At 45.7% G+C, this 21,867-nt stretch overlaps 2 protein-coding genes across 5 annotated transcripts in view; one reads left to right on the top strand and one right to left on the bottom strand.

The window, feature by feature from the left end:
• Positions 1-9,728, bottom strand: part of Rtf1 (RTF1 homolog, Paf1/RNA polymerase II complex component) — a 40,742-nt gene extending 31,014 nt beyond the window's left edge. The window contains exon 1 of the mRNA XM_070005844.1: positions 9,525-9,728. Coding sequence (XP_069861945.1) covers positions 9,525-9,728 — 204 coding nt within the window. The remainder of the gene's footprint in view (positions 1-9,524) is intronic.
• A 259-nt stretch (positions 9,729-9,987) lies between these two features.
• On the top strand, positions 9,988-19,143 carry Ndufaf1 (NADH:ubiquinone oxidoreductase complex assembly factor 1). Of its 4 annotated transcripts, XM_070005840.1 has the most exons (7): positions 9,988-10,233; positions 10,355-10,572; positions 12,440-12,686; positions 13,612-14,254; positions 15,737-15,922; positions 17,072-17,146; positions 18,195-19,143. In XM_070005840.1, exons 4-7 carry the CDS (start codon positions 13,679-13,681, stop codon positions 18,342-18,344), a joined length of 987 nt encoding a protein of 328 aa, XP_069861941.1. In that variant the 5' UTR covers positions 9,988-10,233; positions 10,355-10,572; positions 12,440-12,686; positions 13,612-13,678; the 3' UTR covers positions 18,345-19,143. The 4 variants fall into 4 exon arrangements, with proteins under 4 accessions (XP_069861941.1, XP_069861942.1, XP_069861944.1 ...); XM_070005841.1 differs by lacking the exon at positions 12,440-12,686; XM_070005843.1 differs by lacking the exon at positions 15,737-15,922.
• Positions 19,144-21,867: the final 2,724 nt, after the last annotated feature.

Below are 21,867 nucleotides of genomic sequence, written 5' to 3'. Positions count from 1 at the left end.
GGTCTAAGGCCTGCATGGACAAAAACAAAAGACACTATTCAGAAACTAATTAGAAGTAGGAGCTAAAGTGGTAGAGTGCTAGTCTAGCAAGTATGAGGCCCTGAGTTCAGAGACCAGTTTAAAAAATAACAAGTAGCCGGGCACCAGTGGCTCATGCCTATAATCCTAGCTACTCAGGAGGCTGAGATCTGAGGATCGAGGTTCAAAGCCATCCCGGGCAGGAAAGTCCGTGAGACTCTTATCTCCAATAAACTACTAGAAAACCTGAAGTGGCACTGTGGCTCAAGCGGTAGAGCGCTCACCTTGAGCTGAAGAGCATAGGGACAGCACCTAAGCCCCATGACCGACCAGAAAAAAAAACCAAACAAGTAGAGCTGGGTGCCAGTGGCTCATGCCTGTAATCCTAGCTACTCAGGAGGCTGAGATCTGAGGATCATAGCTCAATGTCAGGCTGAACAGGAAAGTCCGTGAGACTCTTATCTCCAATTAACCACCAGAAAACTGGAAGTAGCACTGTGGCTCAAGTGGTAGAGTGCTCTCCTTGAGCTGATGAGCTCAGGGACAGTGCCCAGGCACACGACTGACCAAAGAAAACCAAACCAAAACAAAAAAAACAAGCAGGGCTCTGGTGGCTCACACTTATAATCCTAGTTACCCAGGAGGCTGAGATCTGAGGATTTCAGCTCAAGGCCAACCTGCGCAAGAAAGTCTGTGAGATTGTTATCTCCAACTAAACACCAAAAAAAAAAAAAAAGGGGGGGAAAAAAAGCTGGAAATGGAGCTGTGGCTAAAGAGCTCAGGGATAGAGCTTATGTCCTGAGTTCAAGGCCCAGGACCAGCACAAAAATAAAAAAATAAACTCAAAACCTTCACCACATTGCACATATAAATAATTTTGTAGGAGTGACATATCCAACACCCATACTAAGCCAGTCTGAGTACTGGTTCACACGTAAGGGCAGACCCACCTCCTGCTGTGCACGCCTGTGTCCTGAGGCTCTCTCTCACTATAATCCCTGTATTTCATCTCAGTGAAAAACTTCTGCTTATCTTAACATTGCTAGAGAAATGGAATATGGGCTAACAGCATACTATAGTAAATTTAAGCCGAACTGATCTGCTTAGAATAATGCTAGTGTCCAACATACCGTAGCATAGCTGTGGAGAGATGCCATATCTGGCTTCTTCAGCAGTTTCCTTAGCATTGCTTAAAGCCACATTTAAACTAGACAGCCAAAAGTGAGATACTAAAATAAAGCAAGGAGAAAAGAGTAAAACCCTTATGAATAAAACTCAACAGATTTTTATAGCTAATTAGCATGCTAAGCTCTTTTTCACTTACCTACGCCACACATATAACAGTTACTAACTAGTGTGCCCAAACATTGTGGTTTCCCTGTGATTGTCCTCGTTTAGAAAGGAGAAGCCCTGCATTCAGCAAACTCCTTAGCCCAGGAAAGCTGAGATGGTCACCTACTGCCAGTGCCCTTGTGAGCCAAGCACTAGATAAGAAGTAGTAAAGAAGAGGTCCTTAACTTCAGGAAATTGAAAATCAAAGCAAGAGGCAAGAGTTAAGATCATGATAAGTGCTAAGGAAGAGGAAGCAGGGGAGACACTTAGGCTGACTAGAAAACAGAGCGGAAAGAGGGAGTGTGGTATTCTGGAGAGAGACCTCTAGAATGGATCAGTAAGTAAGTAAGTAAGTAAGTAAGTAAGTAAGTAAGGTACTCACTAAGTTAAGGCCCTGAAGCTGGTCACATCCTGCCTCAGTCAAAGAACTGAAAGAGAAACAAAGTGACTGAAATTTGGTAAGCAAGGAGAAGAATGCAAAGAGATAAATCAGAAGAAACACATCAAGAGCTGGGCAGTCAGGTGCTGGTGGCTCATCTGTGTAATCTTCAGGAGGCGAAGATCTGAAGATCATGGGTCAAAGTTGGCCCTGGGCAGGGAAGTCCAATCAACTACCAAAAAAGCCAGAAGTGGAGCTGTGGCTTAAGTGGTAGAGTGCTAGCCATGAGCAAATAGCAGATCCGGCACAGCACCTAGGCCAGGATGCAAGTCCCAGGACCTAGAACCCTAGCTGCAAGATTCTCAGTCTAATAAACCAGTCAAAATCTGTCAGTGGAGATGTCGTTCAAGCCTAACTGACGACTCCCAGGCCCTGAGTTCAAGCCCGGCACACACATAAAACACACAAGCTAAGTAAAGGTGAAAAAGAAGAGATTCTACTAGTATGACTTGTTTTTACCTAGCTCCCTTCTCCTAACACACTTCTAACCAATATTTCTACTCTTTAAAAAAGAGGTATCAGCACAGGAGCACAGGAGTTCAATAGTGTCTGTCTTTCAGTAAGCAAGCCCACCATAACAAGGTCAGAAAGTGTCCACCCTGGACACGCCTACTGTGTGTCAAGCAAGTGCTACTTTCAATTACCTATTTGATGTGCCTGTTTGGACATCTGATGTGGAATGCTGCCTATAATCCTCTGAACTTGACTTCCCCGTTCCCAGGGTGAAACCAGAATCCACCTCTGCCGTCATCTGGGCTGCTCTCTCCATTCCTGGGGTTCTTGCAGTTTAGGAGGTGCTTGGTCTTTCCTGCCTCGTTTCTCTGGTGCATGCTGGTCCCTCAACCACAAACCTACAATCCCTTTCTCTTTACTCTTCATTCCCTTACTCTTCTTTTCCTTAACACCTGCTCCAGACCTCCACTTAAATGGGAATATGCAACATATCCTTACAATATCTTTTCTCTTCCTTCACTATCTGTGGCACAGTTCTAAGGAAATGCTACTTTTCTCTCTTTAAGGTGTTGAATTCAAGGTGGGAACCACGCCTGTTTTGTTCAGCCCTTGGTGCCTAGCATGTGTTTGTTGAAAAAAGTGAACAATCTTTTACCTTGAAGGAACAGTAAATATCCTGACAGAACCTCTGTCTAAAGGTAGGTTTTGTGATTTTCCGGAAAGCCTTGCTGTCTAAAGATCTCACAGGACTTCCTTATAAGATCCTCTTTCCCCTCCCACACCTTTTTATTGTACTGGGGATCTTGGTACCAGGGTCTTGCCTTGAGCTTGCTAGGCAAGCACTCTTACCGCCTGAGCTATGCCTCTAGACCTATGCCTGTGCTGGTTCAAACTCAGATCCTCCTGCCTCAGCCTTCCAAGTATCTGGGATTGAAAACAGACGAGAAAATAAACAAAAACACAAAAAACAGGGGCTGGGAAGGTGGCCCGCCTGAGCTATGCCTCTAGACCTATGCCTGTGCTGGTTCAAACTCAGATCCTCCTGCCTCAGCCTTCCAAGTATCTGGGATTGAAAACAGACGAGAAAATAAACAAAAACAGGGGCTGGGAAGGTGGCTCAGTGATAGAGTACTTGCCTTGCATGCATGAGGCCCTGGGTTTAATTCCATAACACCACATAAGCAGAAAAAGCAGGAAGTGGTGCTGTGGCTCAAGTGGTAGAGGGCTTGTCTTGAGCTGAAGAGCTGAGAGACAGTGTCCAGGCCCCACGACCAACAAAAAAACAAAGAACAACAACTTTGCTAGTGGCTCATGCTTGTGATCACAGCTACTTAGGATGGGAAAGTCAAAGAGATTTTTTTTTTTTTGTCAGTTGTGGGGCTTGAACTCTGGGCTGGGCACTGCCCCTCAGCTCTTCAGCTCAAGACGAGCGCTCTACCACTTGAACCACAACACCACTTCCAGTTTTCTCTTGGTTTACTGGAGATAAGAATCTCACAGACTTTCTTTCCTAGGCTGGCTTCCAATCAAGATTCTCAGATCTCAGCCTCCTGAGTAGCTAGGATTAAAGGCACGGGTGCCTGGCTCAAAGAGATTCTTGGTGCCTGGCTCAAAGAGATTCTTATCTCCAATTAACCTCCTAAAAACTGGAAGTGGAGCTGTGGCTCAAAGTAGCAGAGAGCTAGCCTTGAGCAAAAAAGCTCAAGGACAGCACCCAGGCCCTGAGTTCAAATTCTATGACTGAAAGAAACAAACAAACAAAACCCTAAGAGAAATTACTAATGGAATTGCATGCAACATTGTGATACAAATCAAAACTTTATAAATTAACAATGATACTTCTCCAAAATTCATTGTAACCTTCAGAATCTGTCTCCAACTAACCTAAGATTAATGAAAGTGTAACTAAGCTGATAAGCAGAGAAACAGTATGTGAAAAATTAATCACCATGTTAAATAAGAAGGGAAAGCCAGGTACCAGTGGCTCACATCTATTAATCCTAGATACTCAGGAAGTTGAAATCTAGAGGATTTGGGTTTGAAGCCAACAAAATGTCAGACTAGAAGCATGGCTCAAGTGGTAGAGTGCCAGCAATGAGTGAGCAAGAAATCAGACTCTAGATGCATTGTTCAAGCCCTAAAACCAGTGGAAGGAAGGGAGGAAGGAAGGAAGGAAGGAAGGAAGATAGGTAAGTTGTCTATGGAGGGAATAAGGCATTTCAGCATGTACTTTACTCAAAAAATTTTTGGTGAAAGGGAAAGGCTATCTACAATTAACCAGGAAGATGCTGGACTGGAGGCCTGGTTCAGAAGATCATGGTTCAAAGCCAGCTCAGGCAGGAAGGTTTGTGAGACTCTTATCTCCAATTAAACCATAGAAAAAGCAGGAGGTGATGCCCAGGTGTCTCCAGTGGTAGAGTTCTAGGGTTAAGCTAAAGGAGCTCAGGGACAGTGCCCAGGCCCTGAAGTCAAGTCCCATAGCTGACCAAAAAAAAAAAAAAAAAAAAAGGTATTCCTAGAGGTTAGGATGGAGCTCAGTGGTAAAGTGCATATACTTAGCATGCATTAGACCCTAGTTTCAATTCCAGAACTATAAATAAACAAAAATTGGCCCAACAATTCAATTCACTTTAGAGACTTAGAACCAGCAGCTTTACTGGTTAAACATTCCTTTGAATATATGCATGCCCTTAATTTGGACATACTATGGCACAGACCAGAAACTATTTCTCTCCTAAACTATTTAGAGTCTTACTAAAAAGATTAAATTGCATAGTAACAGTGATTAACCTTCCCAAAGATTAACTTGCATAGTAATAGTGGTCTCAGTCACAAACAAATCATAACTACATGGCCTGTACCTATGATAAATGCAGGGCTCTATTCTCAAAGGTCTAATTCAGTAAACCTAGGGCAGGAATGATACCCTTCACCCCTCTAACCCTATGTTTTAAATAAGTAACATAAGTGGCTTTTGCCACAGGGGTCCTGCTCTAGCTCCCAGGAACACCAGCCTGGAAGGATCACCCATCTCACCCCCAACAAAGATTAACTTGAAGGTCCTAACAGTATATCTGACATAATGGCTTAAGATTCCCATTTGGAAGACTCAGGTTTTCTTCAGAAAGATCTCCCTGCCAACTGCACTACTCTCATAGTAGCCACTGGGAGATTTGTCAGGGTTTTCCTTTCCACAAGGAACATATGTAAGATAGCCTGAAGTCAAGCCCTCAATGAAGACTCAGAAGTAGGTGGTCTGAGAAGGAAACTTAGTCAAGAAAGGACTAGAATGTACTGAATATGCTCTAAAGATTCCTTAAGAGCTGGGCGCCACTGGCTCACACCTGTAATCCTAGCTACTCAGGAGGCTGAGATCTGAGGAACGTGTTTCAAAGCCAGCCCAGGAAAGAAAGTCCTTGAGACTCTTATCTCCAACAAACCACTAGAAAACTAGAAGTGGCGCTGTGGCTCAAGCGGTAGAGCACTAGCCTTGAGCTGAAGAGCACAGGGACAGCACCCAAGCCCAGAGTTCAAGCCCCACGACCGACAAAAGAAAAAAAAAAAAAGATTCCTTAAGATCTAAAATTAGGCCAGGTGCCAGTGGCTCATGCCTGTAACTCTAGCAACTCAGGAGGCTGAAATCTGAGGATTGTAGTTCAAAGCCAGCCCAGGTAGAAAAGTCCCAGTGAAACACTTATCTCCAATTTAACCACTCAAACACCAGAAGTGGAGCTATGGCTCCAAGTGGTAGAGTACTAGCCTTTAACCTTAAGCAAAAGAGCTCAGGGACAATGCTCAGGCCCTGAGTTCAAACCCCACAACTGACCAAAAAAAAATCCTAAAATCAAGCTGGTGGAACAACTTCTACTAAAGGGCTCCAGGAATACAATCATTCAGAGGACAGAAATCTTTCTCTCAGAACATGGCACACTGCTGAATGCACAATCAGAAAGAAGGTAGTGATGCCCCTCCCAGGATGTGCAAGGAGAGGGACTTTTGATCTGGTTCCCATCTGATAACAAAGAATACCAATGAGGCCTAGCACTGGTGGTTCACACCTGGAAGACTAGCTACTCAAAAGGCTGAGATCTGAGGATCATGGTTTGAACTCAGCCAAGGCAGGAATGTCTGTGAGACTCTTCTCCAATTAACTGCCAAAACGCTGACAGGGGAGCTATGGCTCAAAGTGACAGAACACAAATGTCTTGAACACAAAAGCTCAGGTGAGTGCTCAGGCCCTGAGTTCAAGCCCTGGCACAAAGAAAAGAAAACAAAAGGAAGGTCAATGAGTAGTTGAAGGGAAGCTGCAATTGCTAAAATGAACTAAATATTAGTTACAAATTTAATTAATTTTTTTTACAAACAAATATTTAGAATTGGATTTAAAGCTGCAGTTCCTACTTTAGAAAGGCAATTTGTGGGTTAAGTAAAATACCTATAACCAGTAGAAGCACTCCACTTATTGATTCATCAGAATGCTATGAGAAACCACTGTGGACAGACTGATACGCAGCTAAGTTCACTCCCCTTTGGAACAGATGTCTTGAGAGTAATAATCTTTTTAACTCATTTGCCAATTTTCTCTAAATTATCTAGTCACTTCAGAAATGTGAATTCCAGCAACATGCTAAATGGCCACGAAACATTACTCTCATTTTACAATATAAAAAATTAGAATAGTAGCAGATTAAGTAGGTATAGTAGAAATCATATAGGCCTTCTATTCAAGTAGATTTGTATTAAGTTCCAATTCTACCAATTCCCAGTTGTGTGGATTACTTCTTCAATCTTCATTTTCCTCATATGTAAAGTGGGAAAAATGAACCCAAATTCACCATGATTTTAGAATGTAGCTCAGTGACAGAATATTTGCCTAGCATGTGCAAGGTCCCCAGTACCTCAAAAGAAAAAGAGGAAAGAAAAAACATAATTAAAGTGTGTTGTTCACTCCAGAGACTAAGTAAAAAGTAGCTGATGCCATTATCTGACACGGCTATACTTGTAGATGAGAAAATAGTTTTCAAAAAACAGATTCCAATCTTAATTAGCATCTTAAAACTATCAGTGAATATGGATAGGGTTGGGAAAGATGGGGGAGAACGATGCAAGAGGTGACAATGGGTACAATATACTTATAAACTGACTAATTGAATTGGTACAAGTACTTAGTAATAATAATAGTAATAATAATTTTCAACGAAATCTTTATAGGCAAGAACATATTTTGGTAGATTTTAGGAGACTTTCCATGATACACTTTCCACTTTTTCAATTCTTATCCCAAAGCAAGGTGTCTATCCCAGGTGTCTACCATTACTTTTTCACTTCTCCAACACCATTGTGTGTGTGTGTGTGTGTGTGTGTGTGTGTGTGTGTGTGTGTGTGCGTGCACCAGTCCTGGGGGGTTGAACTCAGGGCCTAGTCACTGTCCCTGACCTTTTACTGAAGGCCAGTGCTCTACTACTTGAGCCACAGCTCCACTTCCAGCTTTTTTTTTTTTTTTTAGTAGTTTATTGGAGATAAAAGAGTCTCATAGACTTTCCTACTGGCTATCCTTGCTAGGATTACATGTGTGAGCCACTAGGGCCCAACTTCCAACACCATTTTAAAACACCTTTCCAAACTTGAGCACCGGTGGCTCATGCCTGTAATCCTAGCTACTCAGGAGGCTGAGATCTGAGGATCATGGTTCAAAGCCAGCCGGGGCAGGAAACTCCCTGAGACTCTTATCTCCAATAAACCACCAGAAAACCAGAAGTGGCGCTTGTGGCTCAAGCAGTAGAGGGCTAGCCTTGCGCTGAAGAGCTAAGGGACAGCGCCCATGCCCAGAGTTCAAGCCCCACGACCAACCAAAAAATAAAAACAAAAATTAAAAAAAAATTTTCCCCCCCAATTCTCACTTAAATTTTTCCCAATTCAGGTCGGGCGCCAGTGGCTCAGGCCTGTAATCCTAGCTACTCAGAAGGCTAAGAATTGAGGATCGCGGGTTCGCAGACAGCTGGGGGGGGGGGGGGGAGGGAGAGTCCGGGAAGTCTTATCTCCAATTAATCACACACACAAAAAGCCAGAAATGACGCTGTAGCTCAGGTGGTAGAGCACTAGCCTTGAGAAAAGGAGGTCGGGGTCAGCGGCTAGGCCCGGAGTTCAAGCCCCACAACCGACAAATAATAATAATAATAATTATTATTATTATTTCATGTTCTAATACTTAACACTCCTACTTCTGCATAGAATAAAGGAGAGTTTGCACATGTCTGCACCAATATCTTATAAGCATTTCTTCCTTACCACTGTCCAATTAGGTACAGAAGACTAAAGATAAAGCAGCACACACCCAGCCTGAGGAATCAAACTGAGTACTTTCTCTACTAAACTACGGTGCACATTCTCTCTTTCTATGCTTTACATGCATGGAACAGAGAAACCCATCTGGGTGTTTCCTGGGATAGCATTGCCACAAGGCAGCTTCTTCCCTCCAGTGTTTTCTAGAGTACATCAACAGTTCAAGCCGGCCTGAAACGCCCGGGCCGGGCCAGACGCTGCTTCCAGTGCTTCCTGTGCAATCTTCCAGAAGACGGTTCTGGGACGCCGCTCAGAGCCCGGGGCACGGCTACCCCCGGCCGCCCCAGTTCTCTCCGCTTCACCCTCCGCCCTCTCTCCTCCTGCGGAGCCTTGCCTTCGGCCGGACGTCCCACCGAGCGCCCGTCCCCACCACAGACCGCCCTCCTCTCCCGGGGACTCGTGCCCGCCGTTCGGCGTTCTCCGCCGAGCCTGGAAGCTCCTCGCAGGTGTCCCCGGTCTCGGAAACTTCATCCTCCACGAGTCCCGCACCTTCCCGGCTCTTTCCCCCTCCCACCGCCCCACGCTCGCCCTGGCGCCTCCTCCAAAACCTCCCAGCCACCAGGGCCGGCGGGCGACACTTCCTACCGCTCCGGGCCCAGGGCTCCCGGCCTGCCGCCGGCCGCCCCGACCCGGCCCCAGGAGATCGCGGCCCCCCTTCCGTCCTCCGGATCCCCGAGGCCCATCAAGCCCGGTTCCTGCCCCGCCTCTCGGTCCGCGGCGCCAAGTCCTCGGAGCTGGGTCTCCAGGCCCGGGCCGGACCCCGAGGGGCTGGGCCGCGGGGCAAGGAGGGCGGGAAGGGGGCCGTGGCAGCAAGTCAGGGCGCGGGGCAGCCAGGGCGCTCGGGTCCGGAGGCTCCGGGCCCGGCCGGCTCCTGGCTCCCGTGGCCCCCGGACTCAGCCCTCCCGCTTTGCCGGCCCGCGCCTCCGCGGCCTGTCCTGACCTGATCCAGGTTCTCGTCGCTGCCGCTGTCCTCCGTATCCGAGTCGATGACGACACGGCCTTTCCGCTTCTTTACCATGGTGGTCCCGCGGCTCCCACGCCGGACGCCGCCCGGACTCCCTTCTTGCCCGCCTGCCAGTGGGACCGCCACTGCCGCCGCTGCCGCCGCCGCCGCCGCTCGACCCACACAAAGGCGACCGCGCATGCGCGCTCCGCTCCGCCCCTGGCCCCGCCCCCCGCCCAGCGCACGCCGTTCGCCGGCGCCGGGAGCCCCGCCCTGCCCCGCCTCCGACGCAGCGTGGGGGCGGGGCCACGCGCTGGCGGGTTCCGGGCGGACGCTCGCCGCACCTGGGACCCGCGCTGTCCCGGAGCCCTTGGCTGTGGCCTTTTTGTTTTTCACCTGTCGCGGGTTGGAGCCGCTCGGGCCGGGGCCGGGGGGGGGGGGTCGCGCTGGGGAAGTTCACGGGCCGCCGGCTTTCCAGCTGTGTGAGGCCCCCGAAGCCGCCCTCGTGGAGCCGCGAGTTGCCTAAGCGGGCTGAGCGGGCTGGGGCCGGGCTGGGCCGTGGGGCGTGCGACACCTGGGCCGGGGCCCCGAGGACGCATTTGTTACCCCAGAGGAGAGAGGGCCAAGCAGAAAACCGGGCCTCATAGCGAAAGTTGGGATCCGGGAACTGAGATTCATTGGAGACGGAGCCGCAGGCGTGGTGCGAGTGAGTGGGGCCGGGGGCAGGGGGCACGGGGTGCGGCCGTATTGAGGAGGTTCAGGGTAGTATTGAGATACGCCGAGATTGGGATTTGTGTTTTAAAGCAATTACCCTGGCCACATTGTAGCGAATGAATGCGTGACTACATCCCAGTCGGAGTTTGGATGTTGCCTGGAGAGTTGCTGCTTCAGTGAGTCCATGAAAGCGCCTAGAAGCTGGAGCCCGCTGTCCACCGGTGATGCAAATGTAGAGATGCTCTTGCTCGGGAAGAACGGAGCTCACACCAGCTGGTTGGCCTCTTTCATCGGAGCCCTATCCTTTTGGATGTAGCAACCTATAGGCAGGGTAGGATTCCCCCCAGATGCTCTCCCATCTCTGGATGATCAACAAACTCAATGAGACACCTTCACAGACACACTCAAGAATCGTGATTTACTAATCTGCATGTCTCTTAATCAAGTTGACGACTAACCATTATAAGATTTAACTAATTCTTTATTCCTTCAACACATACTTTTTGGACCACAAGTGCTACCTAAGTGCTAGTCCCTTTAAATCAAGAATAATCTGGAACAGAGTGCCGGTAGTTCATGCCTGTAATCCTAGCTACTTAGGAAGCTGAAATCTAAGGATCATGGTTTGAAGCCAGCCCGCCTAGGAAAGTCTCAGACTCTTATCTTCCATTAAGTACTAAAAAAGCCAGCAGTGGAACTATTGCTTAAGAGTTAGAGCACTAGCCTTCAGCACAAAATCTCAGGAACAGCACACAAGCCTTGAGTTCAAACCCCAGGACCAGTACCGAAAATAGTAATACAGTAATAATAATAATAGTTTGGGGAGCTGAAGGATGTGTGGGCATTAAAGTGTTATTTCCAGCAATTCTCCCCCACTTTTTTTTTTCAGTGTTGAAGATTGAAGCCTTGGTCTCCCTCACACATAATAAGCAAAATCTCTATCACTGTAACCCAAATTTATAGAGTACATTAGAGCCATGTGCTGGTGGCTCATGCCCAAAATCCTTTCTGCTCAGGAGGCTGAGGTCTGAGGATCGTGGTTTGAAGCCATCCCGAGCAGACAAATCTGAGTTCATCATCTCCAATTAATTACTAAAAAGTTGCAAGTAGACCTGTGGCTCAAGTGATAGAATGCTACCCTTGAGTAAAAATGCCTGAGGCTGAGTCCAAGGCTATTATCAACACAAGAAAATAAGTTATTGACCAACTTTGATACATATGGTTAATTAATTACTCATTTATTGAGCCATATATCACAGCTGATAATAGTACATTTGTAATAAGCTATATAATGTAACCCAAACTTGTGGACTCACTTAGCAACATAGTAATTCTTTACATATTTAACATGTCAAAGGAGAAACCTGATTTCTGAGACATTGTTGTTTGGGGGCATATCTCCTGTGAGGCCCTGAGTTTGATCCTCAGCAACACACTGGCGGCACACGTGTGCCTATTGATTCATTTGTTTACTTGAGCCTAAATATGATCACCAACAGGCAAAACATACACACTTAGATCATGTCAGTGGCACCATTTTCTTTTTTTGCCTTTCTTCCTCCTTCCCTCTCATCTTTGCTTGCTTATTTTGAGAGGCTTCATTATGTAGCTCAGCTTGGCCTCAAACTTGTAGCCTCCTGAGTGATAGTACAAAGCACACTCTAGGCTCCTCTTTTTATTTGAACAATGGCTCTGTGGCTCAAGAGGTAGAGTGCTCGTCTTGAGCTGAAGAGCTCAGGGACAGCACCCAGGCCCAGAGTTTGAGCTCCATGACTGACCAAAAAGCAAAACAAAAAGGTAGACTCCATCGAGCAGCCTATTCCTGAGACAGCAGACCAAGAAGGAAGAAATTTCTCAATGTGGGGAGGCTTATGCAACTTCATTAAGACACATGTTGAAATCCTTTAACAGAGGTGTGCACAAGATGTACTAGAGCCCCATGGGTGGAATTGGGGCTGGCAGTTAGGACAGGATGTTGTCCGGGTGCTTGTCCAGGACCCATCACTGAAGCAGATCTAGCAGAAAGGGCTTTCTGAGATCACTGACAACTCTTTTTTGGGACTGTGGGAAGATGAACGTTAGGGGGAGTTAATCGCCAGGTTCTATTTGAAAGATACAGGAATAGGGGGAAAACGCGAGAAGGGAGGTTGCAGCTTGAGGGTGGGATGCAGTTCTCAGTTGTCTGTTTTCTCAAAAAGGGAAGAAAAGACAACAAACAGAAGCCCTGCGTTGTGGGGACTGAGTGGACCGAAAACCAGGCAGGAACTCTAGACTCTAGGTGCCTGGTTTGATACCGGAAGGGAAAAGCAATTGGACCAACACCGGAAGAGTGGAGAAGGGGGCGGGAAAGAGAGGCGGACCCGAGCGGAAGCCCTACACATTCTCCCAGAAGGGGAGCGGGCGCCTGACGCTGGTCGCCGCGGGGAGCTGGCACGCTTGTGGCAGGTGAGGGCTGAGGGGGGTGACCCCCATCTCCTCGACCCCTCGGACCCCGCACCGACCCAGGACCTGGACACCTAGACTCCTGGGTTGGGTTTTGCCTCCTGGCTGTATGACCTTGGGTAACTGAATGTTGGAACCTCCATTCCCCCTCATCGTTCAGTGGTGCTGGGGTTTGAACACAGGGCTTCGACTTGGCGTGCAGATGTTCTACGACTTGAGCCACACACCCCAACCAGTGAACCCTCATAGCTCTCCCCTCATCTCCAAAAGAGCCTCTTAAGGAAACGAGTCTCAGAGATCAACTGTTGTACTTGAAGGCAAAGAGCTTTATTAGATTTAGCCCTATGAAATGGCAGTACCCAAATTGTACAGCTTAATAGGTAGAGCTGGGTGGCAAGGCTATGCTTCCTAACCTTACATGCAAGGTTGAAATGCTAAGATCTGAAGTCAGGTGGCTTACGTCCTAGGGTGAATTGCTTGAATAGGTTACTTCTGGAACCTATTCTGTAAAAATACAGCATTAAAACTTTCTTTAAAGTTAACACCAGCTCTTTAGGTAGCTTTGGCACATATTTGAATTATTTTGGGATTCATCATCAGCTGCATGAATCTGGGACTTGTGTTTTTGTTCCTGTTTTTCCCAATGCTTAATAGAGTGCTCTGCTCATAATAGGTGATAAATGTTTATAGGATTAGAAAGTTAAGTTTAAACCAAGCATGATGTACACGTCTTTAGTCTCAGCATTTGGGAGGCTGAGTTAGGGCAATTTTGAATTTGATGCTAGCATGGGCTACGTAGTGAAATGCTGTCTCAAAAGAACAACAACTAAAAACTATGAATTTCCTAATAACATGATCCTTCGTTTGAACTTGTGATGCCTGTTTTGCCACATTGGTAATTAACTCTTCAATGTTTCTTCTGTTACAGGTGGGATTTCTGAAGCTTCTTTCTTTGATAGTCCAGGGAGAAAGTCACGTTCAGACTTTTTCTTACCATGGTTTTGGGTCACAAATTCCTGAATGGTACTTATATTCTCAGGAAACAACTGAAGCCAGATGCCACCTTGCAGACTTTTTGGGGAATCCACTTTGCCAAGTATTGTTCCAGTAGTCCTAAGAAACCAATGGTTACTCATGACAGAGTCTCCCAACCGAGGAAGACTGCAGAGGGTTTGCAAGGACGCCCCCCAAAAGACATTGCCTTGAATGTAACTTCTCCTGAAGAGAAGACTGAGATTAGTTTTGACAAAGCAATTAGAGATGAAATAAAGGATCATTTCAAGCGTTTGAAAGATGAAATCATGAATTCCTGGGTAGGACCAGGTGGCCGTCCCCTTCATGAAGCCTTGCTGGAACAAGCCAAAGTTGTCTGGCAATTTCGTGGAAAAGAAGATCTAGATAAATGGGTAGTGACTTCTGATAAGACGATTGGAGGCAGAAGTGAAGTGTTCTTGAAAATGGGCAAGAACAACCAGAGTGCACTGCTTTATGGAACTCTGAGCACTGAGGCACCTCATGATGGGGAGAGTAGCCAAAGTGGGTTCTGTACAATGATGTCCAGGATTCCGAGGGTAAGTTCGGTGAAGCCCAGGAGCCATAGTCCTAGTGAGCTAGGTGACCTCCATTATAGCAGGAACTGTGAGCGAGCACCCCTGGCATAGTATGTATGGCGTCTCACCTGCTTGATGTGGGGATAAAGAACGTGGTCCGAGAGTAAAGTGAAAGCCTTGGGGGAAGGAGCAGGACGAGGAGCTTGTTTCTGGGCATTGTTTTGGACCAAAGAACATTGCCAAGTATGAGGAATCCTGAGAGGTTAGACAGGTGGAAGATATTTGGGTACATTTGCCTCTCATGTAGGGGATATAGGGTCCTTCAAGTAGATATAGGGTCAGTCTGTGGGTCCATTGTTCGTTTGGCTGTACTGGGTTTGAATTTAGGGCTTCACACTTCCTTGACTTCTTGCTTAACTAGTGTTCTAAAACTTGAGCCATTCCTCCAGTCCTGCTTTTTACTACTTACTTTGGAGATGAAGTCTCACAGACTTTCCTGCCCAGATTGGCCTCAAAGTGCAATTCTCCATTTCCACCTTCCGAGGAGTTAGGGTTATAGGTTTCAGGTACCATTCGTGGCTCTTTCTTTCTTTTCTTTTCTTTTCTTTTCTTTTCTTTTTTTTTTTTTTTTTGGGGGGGGGTCCGGTCGTGGGGCCTGAACTCTGGGCCTGGGCACTGTCCCTCAGGTCTTCAGTTCAAGGCTAGCACTCTACCACTTGAGCCACAGCGCCACTTCCAGCTTTTTTCTTTTTGCTTATGTGGTGCTGAGTAATCGAACCCAGCGCATGCAAGGCAAGCGCTCTACCACTGAGCCACCTTCCCATGGCTCTTTCTATTTTGAAAGAAGTTCTCAATAACTTCCTGGGCAGGCCCCAAACTTTTGATCCCTTTGTCTCTATCTCAGTTTTCTGCAGTTTTCAGACTAGAAGGTACTTGCCATACAACGGGCCACTCAAGATTTGTTTTTCTAAGAACCAGGAAAAAAAAAGGGACCTTCACTTCCACTTAGCAAACACCAGACAGACCAGACAGTACCCATTCCAAGGAACTCAGGACCATCATGTCTTGAACATTACTTTAGAATATATATATATTTAGAATATATATTTCATGCTCAAAAATCACCAAGTTTAGCGATAGGAAGTCTATAAAGGTAGATAGTTAGCAGGTACTCATGATGCTGTAGATTTGTGAAAAACATTTTGTTGCCAGGTACTGGTGGCTCATGCCTGTAATCCTAGCTATTTAGGAAGCTAAGATCTGAGGATCGCAGATCAAAGCCAGCTCAGGCAGGAGTGTCCATGAGACCCTTATCTCTAATTAACCACCAGAAAACCAGAAGTGGTGCTGTGGTTCAAGTGGTAGAGGGCTCGCCTTGAGCTGAAGAGCCCAAAGACATCACCTAGGCCCAGAGTTCAGGACCCATGACGGACAAAAAAAGAACAAAACATTTTGCTAACAGAAGAGAATGAAGCAAAATGAACTTGTCTTTCTGTACCTTAGGGCTCTTTTGAGAGGAAACAACCTCATGACTGGTCTTGGTTCAATACTCTATATCTCCGTATCCGCGGGGATGGACGGCCTTGGATGGTGAATATCAGGCAGGACACAGACTTTATCCAGAGGAGCAATCAGATGTACAGTTACTTCATGTTCACCCGTGGGGGACCCTACTGGCAGGAGGTCAAGGTAACAGCACAAGTCTTCACTGTTTATGAAAGTGAGATCTTTCAGTTATGGTTACATTGTAGTTTCCTTTCTCTTACTAATACTTTTTGGAAGATCAGGGTAGAGTATATAAAAGGATGGAAGAGGACTTGAAAGACATACATGACTTTTCTTTGATTAATATGTTAGCTTATTAACTACTGATTGTGTGTGCATGCATGCACACACACACAAACACCTACTAGTATTGTGGCTTAAACTTAGGGACTTGTCCTCTTTCTGTGCTTTTTTGCTCACAGCTAGCACTCTACTGTTTGAGCCATGCTTCTAGTCTGACCTTTTTAGTGTGTGGGCAGGTCCTGAAGCTTGAACTTAGGGACTAGATGCTGTCCCTCAGCTTTTTTGCTCAAGGCTAGTGCTTTACCACTTGAGTTACTGCTTCACTTGTGGCTTTTGGATGGTTATTTGGAGATCAGAATCATAAGGACTTTCTGCCGAGGCTGGCTTCCAAGTGTGATACTAAGATCTTAGCCTGAGTAGGTAGATTACAGGGATTTCCTAGTTATTTCATATTTTAAAATTTTAGCCAGGCACTGAGAATCTGACTTAGTGGTAGAGTTCTTGCCTAGCATGCATGAAGCATGCATGAAGCCCTCAGTACCACATAAACAGAAAAAGCTGGAATTGGCAAAGAAGCTCATGGACAGCACCCAGGCTGATTTCAAGCCCCAGGACTGAAGAAAGAAGGTGTGGGGGGAAAAGGGAGAAGGAGGGAGAGAGAAAGAGAGGAAAAGAAGGAAAATTGTGTCTTTGAGACAGATGGCTAGCCACTTTTTATAACTGCATATATTATTTATTTGAGATGGGGATGTAGCTCAGTGGTAGAGCACCTTAGCTAGGAAAGGCAAGACCCTGGGTTTGAGTTCCCATATTGCAAAGAAAAAGAAACCAAACTTCTTGTCTGGATGGCTTATTGAGATGTGGTCTTGCTATGTTGCTGGGGGTGGTCTTGAACCTGTAAAGCTCAATCAGTTCTCTTGCGTCAGCCCTCCCAGTAGCTATAACTTCCAGTTTATATAATTTAAAAGTGAACTTTATTTTAATCATTGCAATTCCATACAAATCTTGATTATGTTCTAGCTATAAAATGAAATGGATCTTTTATTTCAGATTCCTTTTTCCAAATTTTTCTTCTCGAACCAAGGAAGAATCCGGGATGTCCAGACCCCACTTATGCTGGACAAGGTAACACTTTCTAGTTGCTTTCACTCAGAAGGACATTAGCTTTACTAAAACACAACTCCTGTGTGAATAAGTTCAGTTCCCCCTCTCCCCACCCCTGTATTTTTTTCACTTTTTATGGAAGTACTTGCTAGGCAGGCCGTCTTGCTGCTGAGCCATGTCTTCCCATTTAGAAGGCTGATGGATGAGACATGAAAATTCCCACTTAGGGCCACCTCTGTTTTGCCCAGATAGAGTCTCAGACCAGTCTTATGTGTCTGTCCTATTTTATGTTAAGTCCCTATCTACAGGCGTGTTCATCTCTTCAGCACATATGAATTTTATTTTAGCAGGTTAAATTAAGAGTTCAGGCCAGGCACTGATGGCTCATGCTTGTAATCCAACCAACTTGGCATGCTGAGATTAGGAGGATCACAGTTCAAGAAAAGTTAATGAGACCCCCTTCTCAACCATGTGGCTAGTGGGGCATGATTGTGATCCCAGTGACCACAGGAGCCTAGAGTAGATGGATTGCAGCTTCGGTGTGTGCTCAGGTGGGAACTGAAACCCTATCCTAAAACTAACCATCGAAAAATAGGGCTGGAGGTGGCTCAGCAGTGTCCCTCCCAGCCCTCCATGTTTGTTTTGTTGCTGGTCCTGGGGCTTGAACTCTGGGCCTAGGCACTGTCCCTGAGCTGCTTTTGTTCATGGCTAGTGCTTTGTCACTTGAGCCACAGCACCACTTCCAGCTTTTTCTGTGGTTAATTGGAGATGAGTGTCACAGACTCTTCTGCCTAAGCTAGCTTCAAACTGTGATCCTCAGATCTCAGCCTCTGATTATCTAGGATTACAGGCATGAGCCACTTGTGCCCAGCATCATGTTGTCATTAAGTTGAACTACCTCTAGGAGTTGGACGTAGAGAGACGCATCATTATAATCACCTTGGGCTTGATGAGGGCTGAGGCATAAAGACCCCAGTGAGTCATTATCTCCTGAGATTTGAAAACCCCAGGAACAGTATTGGTGCATCAGTGTATGAGATTTTAATCAATTTCTCTATTTTAAATTTAGATCGCATCTGTAGGATTTACCCTGGCTGATAAAGTGGATGGTCCCTTCTTCCTGGAAATAGATTTTATTGGCGTGTTTAATGACCCTACACATACAGAAGAATTTGCCTATGAAAATTCTCCAGCTATTAGCCCAAGACTATTTAAATAGCGAAGAGCACGTGACAGCTTTGTATTTGGGTAGTAAACGGTATCTGTACAACACAAAGCATGTCTGCTTTTAACTTTTTTGTGGCTGGGGTTTGATTCAAGACCTACCCAAAATAAAGCATCCAATGAACGCTGGGATGTAGTGTTAAGTCAAGGCAAAATGATGTTGCTAAGTGAAAAGCCTGAAGCCAGGTTCTGAGCTGTGCTTTAGCTCATAAAATGATGCAGAGGCACCATGCAGTTAACTTGTGTCAAAAAAGTTCCTATTAGGAATCTCACATGGCTGTTCCCAGAATTCTACCATTCTTTCCTGATAGGTTTCTTCTTTCTTAAGTCATCTTGGAGGAAAAGATGCTGTCAGAGTCGCGGGGAGATGCCGTATCTAGACAGAGCTTTGTCCTTGAGTTGGAGGCACGGCCACATTCTCAGCCCAAGCTCATCCTTTAAAGATGTATGAAATCCTTTCTCGCTCTTACTTCTGGTGACCACCAATGTTAACTAGAGAAACTAAAGACACTAGGTATCTGGCCTCCTCAGTCATTTAAAATACTAGAGGTTGGGGCTGGGAAGGTGGCTCAGTGGTAGAGCACCTGCCTTGCATGCATGAGGCCTTGGGTTCGATTCCTCAGCACCACATAAGCAAAAAGAAAAAAACTGGAAGTGGCGCTGTGGCTCAAGTGGTAGAGCGCTAGCCTTGAGCTGAAGAGCTGAGGGACAGCGCCCAGGCCCAGAGTTCAGGCCCCACGACTATACCCAAAAAAAAAAAAAAAAATACTAGAGGTTGGATAAGCAAAAAATAAGACCTTGATAACCAATTAAATTTGATCAGTTCTGCTGTATTAAGAAACAGGGTGGGGGGCTGGGAAGGTGGCTCAGTGGTAGAGTGCTTGCCTTGCATGCATGAGGCCCTGGGTTCAATTCCTCAGCACCACATAAGCAGAAAAAGTTGTAAGTGGTGCTGTGGCTCAAGTGGTAGAGCGCTAGCCTTGAGCTGAAGTGTTGAGAAACAGCCTCCAGGCCCAGAGTTCAGGCCCCATAACTGACAAAAGAAAAGAAAAAGGGGTACAATATTGTTGCATAAAGTACTTTAAGAGAGTCAAATCACAAGTAAACAAGATATACAAAAGATAATAGCTTTATTAGTAGGTGGCCTAAAATCCTCTTTGTATATTTGCGCTTTGAGATAGTACTTTTTGTGGCTCATGTAACTGTAATGTCTTATTACTTTTCCTCAAGCTGGCATTAATCTCCTAGTAAACTTAGTAACTGAGATTGTAGGAAGTACCATGCTGCCTGGGGTGATTATTATTAAGCCTTCTACCACTGAGCCACCTTCCCAGCCCTGATTATTATTATTTATGTTTTTTGTTGGTCATGGGGCTTGAACTCTGGGCTTGGGCACTGTCCCTCAACTCTTCAGCTCAAGGCGAGCACTCTACCACTTGAGCCACAGTGCCAGTTCTGGTTTCCTGGTGGTTAGTTGGAGATGAAAGTCTAATGCAGTTTCTTGCCCAGGCTGGCTTTGAACTTCAATCCTCAGATCTCAGCCTCTTGAGTAGCTAGGATTACAGGTGTGAGTCACTGGCGGCCAGCTGATTATTTTGCCAGTCCTGGGGGCCTGAACTTTGGGCCTGGGCATTGCGTCTGAGCTTCTTTTGCTCAAGACTAGCATTCTACCACTTGAGCCAATTCTGACGTTTTCTGTGTACGTGGTATTGAGGAATCGAACCTAGGGCTTCATACATGCTAGGCAAGCACTCTACCACTAATTCATACACCCATCCCTGTTTTTACTATTTTTTGAGATTAGGGTGTCTCACTGTGTCTTGTTGGCTGGATTCCAACTCCTGGGCTTATGGAGTCCTCCCAAGTACCTGGTACTACAGTAGCATGTACCATATTTAGTTTACCTTAAGTGTTTTACACTTTTTTTTTTTTTTGGTCATGGGACTTGAACTCTGGGCCTGGGCGCTGTCCCTCAGCTCTTCAGTTCAAGGCTAGCACTCTACCACTTGAGTCACAGCGCCACTTCCGGTTTTCTGATGGTTTATTGGAGATAAGAGTCTCATGGGCTTTCCTGCCTTGGCTGGCTTTGAACTGTGATCCTCAGATCTCAGCCTCCTGAGCAGCTAGGATTACAGACATGAGCCTCTGGCGCCTGTCAAGTGTTTTACACTTTAATGCACATAGCATAGGAAATTTTGCAATCATTATTGAAGATTTAAGGTATTTCTACCAGCCCTAAAGAAACTCCCATGCTTTTTTGCAGTCATCCTTTATTCCCACCCCTAGTTCCAGCTGGCTACCAAGCTTTCTCCATTGGTGTACTTTTCCTGTGTTTCATGTTGTTAGTCATACAAAATATAATTTAGTGTCTTTACATAACATTTTAAAAATCAAGTCATGTAGTGTTTTTGTTTTGGTAGGTTGTGGGGCTTGAACTCAGGGCTTGGGCACTGTGTGAGCTTTTTTGCTGAAGGCTAGTGTTTTTATCACTTTGAGCCACAACTCCACTTCTAGTTTTTGTCTCTTGAGGCTGGTTCAAATCATGATCCTCAGACCTCAGCCTCCCGACTGGCTAGGATTTTCAGGCATGAGCCACCAGCGCCTGGTTTGTATCAGTGCTTTATATTGCTGTAGGATATTCCTGGACTGAGCACAGCGCTGCTATCTGTAATTCCAGCTACTCTGCCTAAAAGGCAGAGAAGGGAGGACCAAGGCTTGAAACCAGCTAGGGCAAAAAGTTACAAGACTCCATCCATTCTCAGCAAGCCAGGAGTAGAAGCTAGGGTCTGTACTAGGAAAAATACAAAGGGTGTATGAAACTAATCTTAGCTGCTCATCTAAATCTTTGCTGACAGGTTTACAAAGAACAAATCTACAGCAGTGCGAAAACATTTTATTTATGAAAGTCTTTAGTATACAACTCAGAAGCTCTACATAGATACAAGGAACAGGATGTACTTAACAAATTCTCTTGTCTTTTACTGTAAGGTTTAGTAAGTGTGACAGACACAGTAATACTTAGAAGCAGTAAATATTTTCTGTGGTATTGGCCATGGGACCTAGGGCATAGTTTTCTATCATACCCACTAGCCCTCTTAAATTTTGATTTGGATCTGTAGTTATTATTTTTAAATAAGCAAAGATAGAATGAACTGTAGAATTTTAAGAATATAGTAAATGAAAATTACACAGTGATATAAACACAAGTGCTTATACTCTTTTACGTTTTTCAGAGTTACAGTATTGGTGCCATAATCAAATGATTGGCCCAGTTGAAAACTGCTAGATTTTCTAGTATGGAGGGTGCTGAGCTGCATTTCTACTCTATCTCTACTGAAGCTGTGGTGTCAGTAGCTGCCATCAGGTCATGCTTTTGCCCACAATGTTAGAACTGAGAGGAATCTTGACATTAAAAGTACCTAAGTTGTTAATATCAAGGATGAGTCTCCTTAGAAAATGGAATGTACAGAGGCTTAGATAAAAACCACTGCAAAGAATGCCCCCCCCCCCCCCCCCCC

This window comes from Dipodomys merriami, unplaced genomic scaffold (assembly GCF_024711535.1).
Source record: "Dipodomys merriami isolate MVZ:Mamm:240054 unplaced genomic scaffold, mDipMer1.0.p SCAF_69, whole genome shotgun sequence".
In the NCBI taxonomy this organism is placed as follows: Eukaryota; Metazoa; Chordata; class Mammalia; order Rodentia; family Heteromyidae; genus Dipodomys; species Dipodomys merriami.
This window is presented reverse-complemented; position numbering and strand designations above follow the sequence as displayed.

Excerpts from the sequence above, each read along its gene's own strand:
- Ndufaf1 (XM_070005842.1), top strand. The coding sequence starts at position 13,679 with ATGGTTTTGGGTCACAAATTCCTGAATGGTACTTATATTCTCAGGAAA. Across the intron at positions 15,923-17,071 it reads CCTACTGGCAGGAGGTCAAG|ATTCCTTTTTCCAAATTTTT; the intron begins GTAACAGCACAA and ends CTTTTATTTCAG. Across the intron at positions 17,147-18,194 it reads CCCCACTTATGCTGGACAAG|ATCGCATCTGTAGGATTTAC; the intron begins GTAACACTTTCT and ends TTTTAAATTTAG.